The sequence below is a fragment of the Pseudorasbora parva genome, chromosome 5 (genome assembly GCF_024679245.1).
Source record: "Pseudorasbora parva isolate DD20220531a chromosome 5, ASM2467924v1, whole genome shotgun sequence".
Classification (NCBI taxonomy): Eukaryota; Metazoa; Chordata; class Actinopteri; order Cypriniformes; family Gobionidae; genus Pseudorasbora; species Pseudorasbora parva.
Window position 1 is genome coordinate 44,207,682 of NC_090176.1, and position 14,746 is coordinate 44,222,427.

General features: G+C 41.7%; 1 protein-coding gene and 1 long non-coding RNA gene across 3 annotated transcripts in view; one reads left to right on the top strand and one right to left on the bottom strand.

The window, feature by feature from the left end:
- Window positions 1-14,746, bottom strand: part of LOC137075638 (uncharacterized) — a 46,929-nt gene that overhangs the window by 26,750 nt on the left and 5,433 nt on the right. The window lies entirely within an intron of this gene.
- On the top strand, window positions 2,176-9,676 carry LOC137076168 (spermine oxidase-like). The gene is made up of 3 exons (XM_067445110.1): window positions 2,176-3,424; window positions 3,521-3,704; window positions 7,768-9,676. Exons 1-3 carry the CDS (start codon window positions 2,247-2,249, stop codon window positions 7,885-7,887), a joined length of 1,482 nt encoding a protein of 493 aa, XP_067301211.1. The 5' UTR covers window positions 2,176-2,246; the 3' UTR covers window positions 7,888-9,676.

The window sequence follows — 14,746 nt, forward strand, 5'->3', positions numbered from 1 at the left end:
TACTACTACTAACTTGGGAAAACTATCAGACGTTCAAGTCACCCTAGCTGGTATAGGAGAAAAAAAACAATCTAGGCTAGTTTGGAGCAGGTGTCTTTGATAATTTCTCGTTTTCATTTGATTTTTCCATTCGGGGATGGATTCGGTGTCGTGGCGTTTTTTATTTCATTTTTTTATATAATATATGTCATTTCATAAACAGTTGATCATGGTAAATGGACTAAATGGACTGCATTTATATAGCGCTTTTATCCAAAGGGCTTTACATTTTTGCCTCACATTGACCCATTCATACACCGACGGCGATGTCAGCCATGTAAATCGCCATCCAGCTCGTCGGGAGCAGCTGGGGTTAGGTGTCTTGCTCATGGACACTTCGACACTTGGTCAGGTGGAACCGGGGATTGAACCACCAACCTTCTGGTTTGTAGACAACCTACATGAACCACTGAGCCACTGCCGCCCCTGATCATGTAGTTTGGGCAATGACACTTTTACCTCAGGACACACAAGTGGCCAAAGAATAGTTTAATTTAAGTTTAATTAATAGTTTAATCTTCTGCATGAGCTAAATTGTTGTTATATGTTATCCATAAAAAAATGTGTGTTGCAGTCCATAAGTTTTGCCTCTTTGTCGCCACCTTTGTTTGAAACCTTAAATTGCAGTTATTTGTGAAATTATTATCTTTACGTGGGTTGTGCATCAGCAAGTCTCCTAAGCATTAATGAATTTGTGTATTATAATCTAAATATAAAACATAATATAAAACTGGCAGATACACAAGTGTTTGTACAATTTATTTAAAAAGTACAAATATTCCAAGTGTTTCGAGGCCAAACGATTGATTTGGGTAAAGAAAATCCTCAAAAGCGATCAGCGTCTCCATCCGCCAAAGATCATGCGCACATTAAAACAATTGCTGCCTGAAGAAATGTTACATCAGATTTCATAGTGAAACTGCATTGGCTCTCGTATGTCTCGTGACCAATTGCGTCATTACTTCAGCTTTGATTGCAAAATGTCATTGGTTCTTATGTGTCTCGTAACCGATCACATCATGCTAATGAGTTGGGTGTATAATTTTGTCTCAATATGTTGATTTTTGAGGTAAAATCATACCCTAAAATTTTTGTAGTTATATATTCTATTGACAACTCATCCATTATATATTCACCATCATATTCTGCCTAATTTTATGTTTTTAAATAAACACTGACAAAAAATATACAAGTTTTAGGGCTGAACGGTATGACTATAACATTACTCTGGGTTCGGAACATAACAGTACTCTGGGTTCGGGCCAAATACCGAGATCAGAGCCCTCTCCTCGGACAGCACGGCAAATACGCATACCATTTATCTGACAAATTTGTAAGTGTAAACTTATGAAATTACATGAAACACCATTCCTGGCTTGTAAGTTGTAAGGAACACTTATATCGAGTCCAACCTTTAATTTAAACGGAAAATTGTTTTACTCATTTTCAGTTTCCCCTATTAAATCTCATCATCCTGCAGCCGAGGATCAGTCAGGCCGAGGAGCCGTGTTCTGATGGGAAAGTGACGTCAGTGAATACCCTCTGTACACCACCGGTGGCAAGCTCGTATTTCCTGTGGTAAACTACCAATATCATTCATAATTGAACATATTATTACAAGTTTACGTAACTGAGGTAAACCCTTGCGCTCTATTCAATATTCCATTTCATTTTGAAATACATCACAGCAATGAAGAAAACTCACTTGCTACTTCCAGTTCATTGGGACTCCTTTAGTTTTAGTTTTATGATTTTATTCCTACAGTAATTTATTTTTAATATTTTCTTTGATAATATTGTAAATGTCGCTGTCTTCACACTGCCATTACCATCAATGCAGCAGCATGAATACTACTGGACAGCAAATCATTTTTTAAGTATCATACAGCCTACAAAGTGCAAATAAGATGAGGTCATTATTTGAATCCTTCTCTGCCATTGGACGTCCCATGACCGCCTGATCTCTGTGTAAACAATGAAACTATGTTTTGCATGTATTACAAAGGTCAGCTTTTGCAGGTTTTACAGGTGTTTAAACAATGGTATATATAGGAACACCCCTTTAGTGCATTGTGTACTACACCTGTATCACCTGTACTCATTTTCATTTGCTATTATCGCTGAGCAAGAGTTGCTTTTTTTACTTACGACTACATTTATACATTTTCTGCTTTTCTCTCTCTAAAAAGCTCAACAAAGCAGTAAGAATGAGTACTTGTTCGGGACCAGAAAATGCCAAAGTTGTAGTGGTAGGTTCAGGTTTTGCAGGTTTGGCTGCTGCAGCCAGGTTAGTAGAAGCAGGATTTGAAAATGTCCTGGTTCTTGAGGCAAAGGAAAGAGTTGGAGGTCGAATGCACACCACGAAACCGTTCAACGAGAATGTCATTGAAGTTGGAGCCAACTGGATTCACGGACAGAAAGGAAACCCCCTGTTCAAGATTGCAAAAGAGGAGAACCTGCTAGCCGAGGAAACTTCTGCACACCTGCCCTGTTCTGAAACCCCTGAAAACTACTTTTTCAAAGAAAATGGGAAGCAGGTCTCCACAAAAGTTGTAGATGAGGTGAGTTCGAGCTTCAGCAAGCTCACAGACAAAGCTTTTGATGATGAACTTGATTCCAAGCACAGAAAACTAACTCTAGGTGCTTATCTGGATGATGCTTTTGATGAATGTCCTTTAGCTGCAACAGAAGACGGCCAGCAAGTTTTCGAATGGTGCAAGAGGAACGAATGCACAGATGAGGCTTGCTCTAGCCTCTATGAGGTTTCTGCATCTCATAATAGCAATTACACTACTCTAGAGGGAGAGTTTTTTAATACTTTGGGACCTGGTGGTTATAGAGCAATCTTAGATGTTATCCTGAAAGATCTGCCTTCAGGAACTGTCCAGTGCAATACACCAGTCAAGATCATCCAATGGGACTTGGTTAAAAAAGGTAGTTGTGAAGATGAAATGTATCCTGTTAAGGTCATCTGTGAAAATGGACAGAGCTTTGATGCAGACCATGTGATTGTCACCGTATCTCTGGGGGTTCTCAAAGACAAAGCAGCCACCATGTTCGAACCGTCTTTACCAGAAGAAAAACTGTCTGCAATTGAGGATCTCGGCTTTGGTATCGTGGACAAAATTTTCCTGTTTTTCGAGGAACGTTTCTGGCCAGACGATTGTGCCGGGGTTCAGTTGGTGTGGGAAGAAGGGCCTGAAGATAAAGATGTTTATGAGGCTCTGTCTGAAGGAGAAACCTGGAAAAAGACGTGGTTCAAGAAGATCACTGGTTTTGATACAGTGGCTCGTCATCCCACGGCTCTGTGCGGCTGGATCACAGGTAGAGAAGCAATGTACATGGAGAATCTTCAGGACAGTGAAATCGGAGATATCTGTGTGAGGTATAGTACAAAAATGATAAACCGTATGATGTATAATAATTTATCATGGTCAAATATTATGTTTCTATATAACAAACTCTGTTTATGTCTTTAAAGGTTGCTCAGGTCTTTCACAGGCTGGTCAGTGCCAGAAGTCTCAAAGACACTGATCACCAGATGGGGTTCTGATTCCCACGTCCGTGGCTCCTATACATTTATTCCTGAAGGTGTCGATGGAGTGAAAGCACACAAGGCATTAGCATCACCTCTTCCCCCTGAAGATAATTCCACAGGCAGAAAGGTAACTCTTAATATATTGTATAAGTGTTCATTTAGGTTATATATACACATATATTAAATTTTTGCATAAGGAATAGTAGAGTTTGATATCTCTTTAGATTTCCATAAATATTACATGATTATTACAAAACAAATGGTTATGTTTGTGCTAGTGTTATTTTAGTATTACTTATATACTATTATTGTATTTATTAAAGTAACCTTTATATTAATATTTTCAGGGTTTTGCAGAATTTTTAGTAAATTTGTTGTTTTTATCACATTACATTTTAGTACTTCAATTAGTTTTACAACAATTAGTTGCCATGGAAACTGTCACGCCCTCAAAATCATCAGTCACTGCCACGCCCACTTGTTCCCCATTACCATCATTCTGAACACCTGGGCACCATCACCAGTCACCACTACATCAACCCGGCTCACCTTCACTCCCATTGTCTGGTCTCGCACCCATCCCCTTGTTGACTACCTGTCCTTCTTATAAGCCCTCATCTGTATCCCTCTTCATTTTCATCATCATCATTGTCATCTTTGTCTTCACCTTCATCGTCATCATCATCATCATCATCATCGTCCTTCGTTGTTTTTATCACATTACATTTTAGTACTTAAATTAGTTTTACAACAATTAGTTGCCATGGAAACTGTCACGCCCTCAAAATCATCAGTCACTGCCACGCCCACTCTTTTCCCATCACCATCATTCTGAACACCTGGGCACCATCACCAGTCACTACTATATCAATACGGCTCACCTTCACTCCCATTGTCTGGTCTCGCGCAGATCCCCTTGTTGACTACCTGTCCTTCCTATAAGCCCTTATCTGTATCCCTCTTCATTTTCATCATCATCGTCATCTTTGTCTTCACCTTCATCATCGTTCGTCTGAGTGTCACCACCCCTTTAAGTATCACCTGTGTCTGAAACCTCTGATAATAAAACTTGCACTTGCACCAATCCCTCTGTGTCCTCGTCTGTGTCTGACAGAAGACCAGAACCAAATGCAGAGCTCTTCGGACACAGGTGGGGACCGCCCTGCAGACAACTTCACCACGCTGGTTCACGCTATATGGTCCTCACTGGTTCACAACACTCCCTCCACTAATTATCTGTCCATGATCAACTGTTTTCTATTCGCCAAGGCAAACGAGAGACAACGAGTTTCTATGCACTGCGTTTCCGCACGCTGGCCTGTATGAGCGGATGGAATGAATCAGCCCTTGTCACCGCCTTCCGCCACGGCCTCCTCACTGACGTCAAGCAACTTATTGTGGTCTACGAGGACGCCATGGGCTTGGAGGCCCTCATCCAGAAAGCCATCCGCGTGTCTAAACGGTTATCTGCCTGTGGCCTCTCCTCACCCGCTGCCGATCCTCTGCCCGCTCAAACAGCTTTCACACCTCCAGCACCTGAACCCATGCAGATCGACTCATACCATCTAACCACCACCGAATGCCAATGCAGGATCTCACTACATCTGTGCCTGTATTGTGGGGGAGATGGACATGGCATGACGGCCTGCCCCGTGCGACCTACTTGGCCAGTGGTGATTACCATCCAGTTACCTCCTTTAACGGCAAACCTTACCAAAACGCCAGGGAATTTTCATCGGTGGGAAACTTCATCAGTCAGCAAACCCTCAAAAAGCTAACCGCCCAACGTCAAAGTCATCCCATCGACCTCAGAATAACCAACATTCAGGGAAAACCGCTGGGTCGAGGTCGTGTCCGCCATTTCTCCCCCACACTTACACTACGCTAGGTCATCTGCATGAGGAAACCATCACGTTCATGGTGCTGGAGGAGTCAACCGCGGACATCATCCTGGGACGCCCCTGGCTTATATTACACCAGCCGCTTATCCACTGGTCCACCGGAGAGATCCTGCAATGGGGTGAGAACTGCTTTGATCGTTGTATTCATCGTCCTAGCCGAAAAGGTCCATCTGCATCGTCAGTTCCTTCATCATTACCTGTCCAGTCCACCTCAGTAGAGAGTCCCGAAACTCCAGTCAACGTGGCCATACCCCCAGCTTACCGGGCGCTCCAGGGTGTCTTCAGTAAGCGATTGGCAACAAAACTACCACCTCATCGGCCATGGGACTGCGTCATCGACCTCCTGCCTGGCGCTACTCTACCGAAGGGCCGCGTCTATCCTCTGTCAATCCCGGAACAGAAGGCCATGGAGGAGTATGTGCACGAAGCGCTACAACAAGGGTTGATCCGCCCATCGACCTCTCCTGCCGCTTCAAGCTTTTTCTTTGTGGCCAAGAAGGACGGAGGCCTGCGGCCATGTATCGAGTACCGTAACCATAATTCTCAGACTGTCAAGTTCAGTTATCCTCTTCTTCTGGTTCCATCTGCACTAGAACAGCTCCGTGGGGCCACCATCTTCTCCAAGCTCGATATCAGAAGTGCCTACAACCTCTTTCGCAGTCGCAAGGGAGACGAGTGGAAGACAGCCTTCATCACTCCCTCAGGTCACTATGAATATCGGGTGATGCCGTATGGGCTGTCCAGCTCACCCTCCGTCTTCCAAAATTACGTGAGTGAGGTATTTTCGTGAATTCTTAAACAAGTTTGTCATCGTCTATATCGACGATATCCTCATCTATTCTAGTGACCTGAGGGAGCATGAGGAATATGTCCGTCAAATCCTGCAAAAGCTCAGAGACCAACCCCATTTATCTTAAGCTCGAGAAGTGCGAATTCCATGTCTCCACTGTCCAGTCTCTTGGGTACATCATAGACAACCACGGAGTCAAGATGGACCAGAGGAAGGTGGACACCATCACCCATTGGCCTCAGCCCACTAACATCAAAGAGCTGCAGCGCTTCCTGGGATTCGCCAACTTCTACCGCCGCTTCATAAAGAATTACAGCCTGCTCAGCTCCTCACTCACCTCTCTGCTCCAGAACCGGCCCAAGTCTCTGTCCTGGACTCCATCGGCCACGGAGGCCTTCCACCAGTTGAAGAATGCCTTCCAGTCCGCTCCGATCCTGGTCCACCCCAATCAACATCTTCCGTTTATCGTCGAAGTGGACACCTCATCGATCGGGGTCGGAACGGTTCTGTCTCAGCGGCAGGGGACACTCTCACGACTCCATCCATGTGCCTTCTTCTCCAAGAAGCTATCCCTGGTGGAACTACGACATCGGGAACCGGGAGCTCCTGGCGATCAAGCTCGCCCTGGAGGAATGGAGACACTGGCTGGAGGGAGCAGAACATCCATTTTAAGTCATCACCGACCATCGAAACCTTGAGTACCTTCGAGATGCCAAATGGCTGAATCATCGTCAGGCCCACTGGGCCCTCTTCTTCACCAGATTCAATTTCAAGGTGACGTACCTTCCAGGGAACCAGAACAACCGGGCGGATGCCCTTTCTCGTCTTCACCAAGCCGACCCTGAGCCAGAGCACCTTGAAACCATCCTCCCTCCAGCCATGGTTGTCAGCCCGATCCAGTGGGCGCTCCACGAGCAGATCCAACAGGAGAACGCCCAACAGCCTGCTCCGCAGCGCCCTTATGGGCCTGCTCCAAGAGGCCCATAAGGGCGCCTCTACTTCCCGCCACCATCATTCTGAACACCTGGGCACCATCACCAGTCACCACTATATCAACCCGGCTCACCTTCACTCCCATTGTCTGGTCTCGCACCGATCCCCTCGTTGACTACCTGTCCTGCCTATAAACCCTCATCTGTATCCCTCTTCGTCTTCATCATCATTGTCATCTTCGTCTTCACCTTCATCGTCTTCATCATCATCGTCCTTCGTCCGAGTGTCACCGTCCCTCTAAGTATCACCTGTGTCTGAAACCTCTGATAATAAAACTTGCACCTGCACTAATCCATCGGTGTCCTCATCTGTGTCTGACAGCAACATTTCCAATTATTTCATTTTAAAATATTTTGACTAGCTTTTGTTTAATAATAACAACAAGTCATATCCACATATTCTGCTGTCAACTGTAATAGTGTAAATGTAGCAGATTGTATTTTTTTCAAAATCAAACCCCTCATTGAAGTTATTAACAAAATTATTTAATTTCTCTGTTTTTGAAGGACCTTCAGGTGTTGTTTGCTGGTGAAGCTACACATGACAAATTCTACACCACGACCCATGGAGCATACCTCACAGGCGTCAGAGAAGCAGAAAGACTTATAAGCTATTACACCGACTGAACATACAGTACCAAAGAGAGGCCAACATACACTTTGGTTTTATGAAGATAACATTTTACGATCAATTAACTATAAGCATAACTGCAAATGCTTACATCCAACAGATCACTGTACTATGCATATCTCTGTTATATATCCAACATTTGTTAAAGACTGTTGTTCATGTAATACTAATGGATAAATATTCTTTCCCACCAAGCAATGTCAAATAATATTTTCTAAAAAGATAATTGAAATAGGCTTTACTAGCTAAATTAAGTCAAATAGTGGTTCTTAAACTGTGGTGCATAATATGCAGTACCCTTGGGTGGTATATGCAGCATGATCCTGGAAATGTACACTATTTAATAAATGGTTCTAAAATTGCCTTGAATATATTTGATCAATATAAAATATGGAGGACTTTGGTAATGAGACAGTGCCTTGATTAAAATAAATTGTTATGCTAGGAATCTCTATGGTGAGCACCACTTGATTTAAAGGGGCTATATGTAGAAATGAGGAACCTTTGTTATTAGAACTAGTGGCCATTAAGTGAACTGCAGCCAGCAATTTGCGCTGCATTCACGTGCTCTCGGAATTATCGTAAATACGAGTTTCCTAGGTAAAAACTGCACATGAACGCACTTCTATTTCAAAATTTGAACGGGATGAGCTCGTAGTCACGACTTCAGAAGTCGGAATTATCAAATTTCCGATAGCACGTGAAGGCAGAATTAAGCCCAAAGAGCTGACTTCATGCCGTGTTGAGTTCTGGGTAACTGTCTTGTTTAGACTCCACATTAGAAGGATCGCGGTGCCTTTCTGCTAGTAATTAAGTGATTTATTTTTCTGTTGTGATTGTCACAAAGCCTTGTTGCCTTATCTACATCAGAGATGTCAAGTAACGAAGTACAAATACTTTGTTACCTTACTTAAGTAGAAATTTGGGGTATCTATACTTTACTGGAGTAATTATTTTTCTGCCTACTTTTAACTTCTACTCCTTACATTTTCACACAATTATCTGTACTTTCTACTCCTTACTTTTTAAAAATAGCCTTGTTACAGCTCTTTCATTTCATCTTGTTTAAAAAAAATATGCATATAAATCCTGTCATCCGGATAGTGTGAATTTGATTGTTGTTGGATGAGAAGTGTAAACATATACACCATTCCAACACCTTATTGGTTACTACACAATCCATTGCTCTTGCACATGATTCAAAGCACAAATCACACGGTGTTGCCAGATTGGGCGGGTTTCAGCCGAACTATTTTTTTTTTAGTCTATGGTTCCAGCGGACGGGCAGGCACCTTCAGTCAATCAGCGATCAACAGGCAGACGTGCTCATTCATGACAGCCAAGTTTTTAGCGCAATAACTCCGCCGTAGCTGTATATTCAAGTGATCACTATGCTAAAGTGGCATACAGTATATACAGTAAGCCGTTTCTACAGTAAGGAGTGGGAGAGTGAACAAACTATCAAACTTGGATTACACCTGTGACTCAAAGATTCTTTATAAATATAATCATGATTCCTGTCCATCATAATATACAGACTCAGGACATCTGCAACTAGCAACTCCAACAGCTGCTGAAAGAGATTTGAATCAAGGATGAATCAGTTTTGACTGGGCTAAGTGTGTGTTCTTTTAACTTCACAAGGGTACTGTAGTTTTGTCAGAGCAAAGCTAAGTGCATTGTTGTTATTTTTTTTATCTGCAGATTATTGTACAGTATCAATGAATTAGGGAAATTTTGGCAGTCGTGTGTTATTAACGTGTGAAATGCCTGTTAATGATGTGCTTTTTCTGATCTCTTATATTGGACACTGTTTGCACATAAAGTGGCTTATTCAATAAAATAATATCACATTATTTTGGCAGTTAAAGTTTTGGCCGTGGTTTTTTTTTTTTTTTTTTTTTGGGAGTGGGTGGATTTTGGTGAGCTTTGAGCCCTGCACATGCCTCAGGCCCTAGCCCGGCTCGAGTCCGACTGGAGCCTGTGTTTAGTTTCTTTTTTGAAACCTTCTTATGACACACCTGCAGTCATTAAAATAGTTCAGCTTTGTTTATAATGTCCAAGTAGTTATATTTCGTTTAGTTTCTTTATTAAGATAATTTAGAAAAATATTTGGATAATTGTTTTGTTTGTTAAATTAAAGTTTTTATTTTTTTAAAGTGACAACCAAGCACTCAGCGGCCGACAGTGGGTATGAGGTGAAAATTGTCTTAATTATACTTAATTATTTAACTATAACTATTTGGTAATTCTTCATTAATTATGAATGGGTTTCTTATGTTTTCACTTTAGAATACTGTTCCAGGTTCTAAGTAACTTCTTGAGAACTATTTGGTAATTCTTCATTAGTTATGAATGGGTTCCTTAGGCTATGTTTTCACTTTAGAATACTGTTCCAGGTTCTAAGTAACTCCATGAGAACTATTTGGTAATTCTTCATTAATTATGAATGGGTTTCTTATGTTTTCACTTTAGAATACTGTTCCAGGTTCTAAGTAACTCCTTGAGAACTATTTGGTAATTCTTTTTTAAAGACTCATAGGTTCCCTGTATTCTCATTTTCCCCTCAGTCATTGCCTTAAATACAGAAATCATTTGGTATCACATAAACATAAAATGCCTGAGCCATGTTGGCAAGGCACTTAGATTGGGGATGGGGTTCCGTCCTGAACTTCTGGTTGCAGACAATACTTACATAAAAAAAAAAAAATCATCAACATCCTCATTAATGTAGTATTAATATTGTACCGTGAGAGCACAACAAGTTTACAAGCAACGAATCTCTGCTTACAAGCGGAATCTCAATCCATTCTCTCGCACAAAACTGGACTCACAGAAATTGCGTGTGCGCTCACATTTTGTGCACTCTGCATGTGCACTCATGAATCTCTGTGTAGTACATTTATCTAACAACATTAGTACTAAAGAAGAAGAAAGGGCCTCGATCTGATACTGTGCATCACTGTTAATTAGTAGTTACTTAATAGTTATTCGTTGTGAAGCTGAATTAATAGTTACTTAATAGTTATTCGTTGTGAAGCTGAATTAATAGTTACTTAATAGTTATTCGTTGTGAAGCTGAATTAATAGTTACTTAATAGTTATTCGTTGTGAAGCTGAATTAATAGTTACTTAATAGTTATTCGTTGTGAAGCTGAATTAGTAGTTACTTAATAGTAGTTCTTAAGGAGGCATGACTGAATTGAATAGTTACTGATTAACTAATTGATACTTAACACAATTAAAAAATGCTATTACATATTGATTAGTTAACACGCATTCCTTAGTAGTTAATATTAGTGACTTGAGTGTTAATGAATAATTATTCATTAGTACTGCAGTAACTCTTTATTAGTTATGCATTACGTAAGAAACTGCCTAGGCTGTAAGAAAAATAAATGATTGCACGGACAATTCCTATCCAGTAGGGCTGGGCGATATGACGAAATATATCGTCTGGACGATAGAAAATGTCTATCGTTTTATATAAGGCTCTATCGCTTACGCCACGATAAGGCGTTTATGGCAGAATTTTACGTCAAGATGCACCTCACGCCATGGCATGCCCATGCAATACATAAACGCGCTCCCTCTGTCTCTCTCTCGCTCTCTCACTCACACACACACACGCGCTGCAGCCTCCCTTCCACTCACATCACTTTTTTAAAATCCCCCACAGCGCGAAACACGAGTCCCGCAAACGCGCCGCAGAGGAGCTTGTTTGTAATCAGAGGACAAATGGCTCCTTAGTTTCGAAATGGTTTGGGTACAAGGTGATCGCGTTGAAAATAAAGGCGTTTGTCCAGCCTTAGAAGCTCATTTGAATCATTGCCGCGGCTCATTTAAGAAAATGACAGCTCCGAAGAGACGCCGCTTTAGTTTGAGGTAACGTTACTGCTAACAATAATAAAGAAAGACGATCAACACCTTATGTGTAATATATTTCCAAATGTAAGCCCATCTTAAGCGAAATGCACGCTTCATCCTGTCGTCTGCCCTGGCTCTAACCTCGAGTGTTTACTTTTTGCAAACCTTGTGAGCGCGCAAACCCAAACGCTGTGACCTCGCGCCAAATGTTTTTATTGGTTTATTAAGTACAAACAGGCGAGTTATGAAAAATTGAGTGCGAGGGATATGTTCAATCACACAAAAAGATTTTGGAATGAGACGGCCAACTGTAGTAGCGTTTAGTCCACTGTCTATAATAGCCTAATTTAGAGATCACTTTTTTATTTATTTTAACATACAACTTTGATCGGTTAACGTTGATACGGTCAGCCATCGGTCAAACGTTCATCGGTTAACATCCCTAGGCAGGTGTTAACTTTACTAAGAGTCTTGCTTTAAAAAAAGGTTCTAAATAAAACAAAAATGTAGTCCATACTACCTTTATTTGTTTTGTATATCATTTCAAACTGCATTTCCACATTGCAATTTTGTATAGACTATTCATAAACTGAATTAATAGAAAGGTTGCTATATCGTTATGTATATCGTTATCGGGATATCAAATGAGCTATATCGGGATATGAAATTTTGGCCATATCGCCCAGCCCTACTATCCAGTGTCTCTCTTTCTGTAAGGGAAATTTAAAAGATAGATTCTGGAAACAAAATCTAAATTTAGCTGGATCAGTCGGGTCGGGAATAAAATAATTTATAGCGGGTGAGCACGGAGTGAATTTTGCGCGAGCGGAATGGTGCGGTGCGGTATAGCGGGAGCGGGACGAAAATACAGCGCCGCGCAGATTATATTTTGAAGGCTATTTAAAGAAAGTGTATGGGAAAAAAGAAAGAAACAGCGAAAAGGGTGATAATGGACTGATTCATCTTCTTGAGATAATGGTTGAGAAATAAATAGCATTTAAAAATTGGGGAAATTAAAGTTTATCTTGCTCAGGGCAGGGAACTGGGAACTGTGTGAATGCACTAACGTTGGACGTTTTATTTACTTCTAGCGCTTGCGCTGTTGTGTTCAATAGTACCCAGGCTACACTTGAGTTACCGACCGCTACCGTCTTTAACTGGAATCTGATCGAGTGCCGCGGGAATGCGGACCAGTCAAATCCTGTAGTCACCAGTGTGCTATGAATTCTGGGATAGGGAAGGCTGCGAAGTTATGAGAAGGTCCCATCTGCTGTACCCTTCCTTTGCCTGAGAACCGAAGGGCGCATTTTGAAGTCGCTCATGAATTGCGGCAGCCTTCGTCGCACCGCTGTGACGCAATCGCACTTCAAATGCGGCCTTCAGAGGTGCAGCTCTCCCTTTGGGACAGCCTACGTAGTGCCGCTGTGACGTAATCGCACTTCAAATGCGGCCTTCAGAGGGTGCAGCCTTCACTTTGGGACAGTCTTCGTAGTGCAGGTATGACGTAATCGCACTTCAAATGCGGCCTTCGAAGTGCGCGCACTTCACTTTGGGACACAGCTAAAGTTTGCAGCATCCCTCCACCACCCCTTCTACCTCACACACACCTGGTTAACTTTCCTAACCAGAGATACAGGGGGAGTACTCTGGGTTCGGGCCAAATACCGAGATCAGAGCCCTCTTCTCGGACAGCACGGCAAATACGCATACCATTTATCTGACAAATTTGTAAGTGTAAACTTGTGAAATTACATGAAACACCATTCCTGGCTTGTAAGTTGTAAGGAACACTTATATCGAGTCCAGCCTTTAATTTAAACGGAAAATTGTTTTACTCATTTTCAGTTTCCCCTATTAAATCCCTTCATCCTGCAGCTCTTTTGCCCCTCAGTCAGGCTGAGGAGCCGTGTTCTGATGGGAAAGTGACGTCAGTGAATACCCTCTGTACACCACCGGTGGCAAGCTCGTATTTCCTGTGGTAAACTACCAATACCATTCATAACTGAACATATTACTACAAGTTTACCACTGAATCAGGCAAGGTTAGGTGATTGTTTTGGACACAGGTTGGACATTGGTTATGTTCTGGCTCAAATTTATTTTGGAGAATATTTAACCAAAAAATTATACGGACTGTAGACTGTAAAAAAACTTTTTTTTTTCTTTTTTTTTTTATAAACATTTTTGTCAGGCTCCTATGTATTATTTTTGTAGAACATGTAGTTCTGAATGGGCTGAGGCTGGGATTTAGTCGGTTTGAAATAAAAGTAATTTATGACTCTATACTATATGCGGAGTAGCCTGGATGCCAGCCGAACTCAGCCACAACATTTGCGGTCATGCAGTTCGGTCTGGACTTGATCCATAGAGGAGTAATTATGCCCGAACAGAAACTGTTCGAACCAATGTAATTGTCAGGACGGGCTTTAGATGATGATGGACAGTAGGGCTGCACGATTAATCGAAATCGAACCGCAATCACGATTTGGCTTGTGTGCGATTATGAAAGCTCAAAGGCTGCGATTTTTAATTAAATAAATAAATGCCCAGTGTGTTAACATAACAACAAGCATGAGATGAGCAGGAGAGCGCGGTAATTTTTGAAGTGACTATAGGCTGAAATACACTACCCAATTTTTGCCCCGATTTAGAATCTGAACAAGTTTACGCTAGTTGACAAAAGACAGAGCCAGTCTGCTGATTTGAGCCGACAGATTCCATGAAAAATCGCGTAGTATATCATGGCCATAGACTCGATTTTTTAGCTTCAGATTTTGATTCCATCCACTCGGAGGATATCAAACATGTTTGATATTTTGAGCTGATTTTAGAACACATGACGCATCGCTACTGAAACAGGAAAACACTGACTACAAGCCAACGAAAATCAACAAACAAGAAATGGAGACCAGCAGCAGGATCACAAAGTGGAACTCCACCACGGAAGAAAAACTTATTCAACTGTGGCAGGAGCACGAGTGTCTCTAT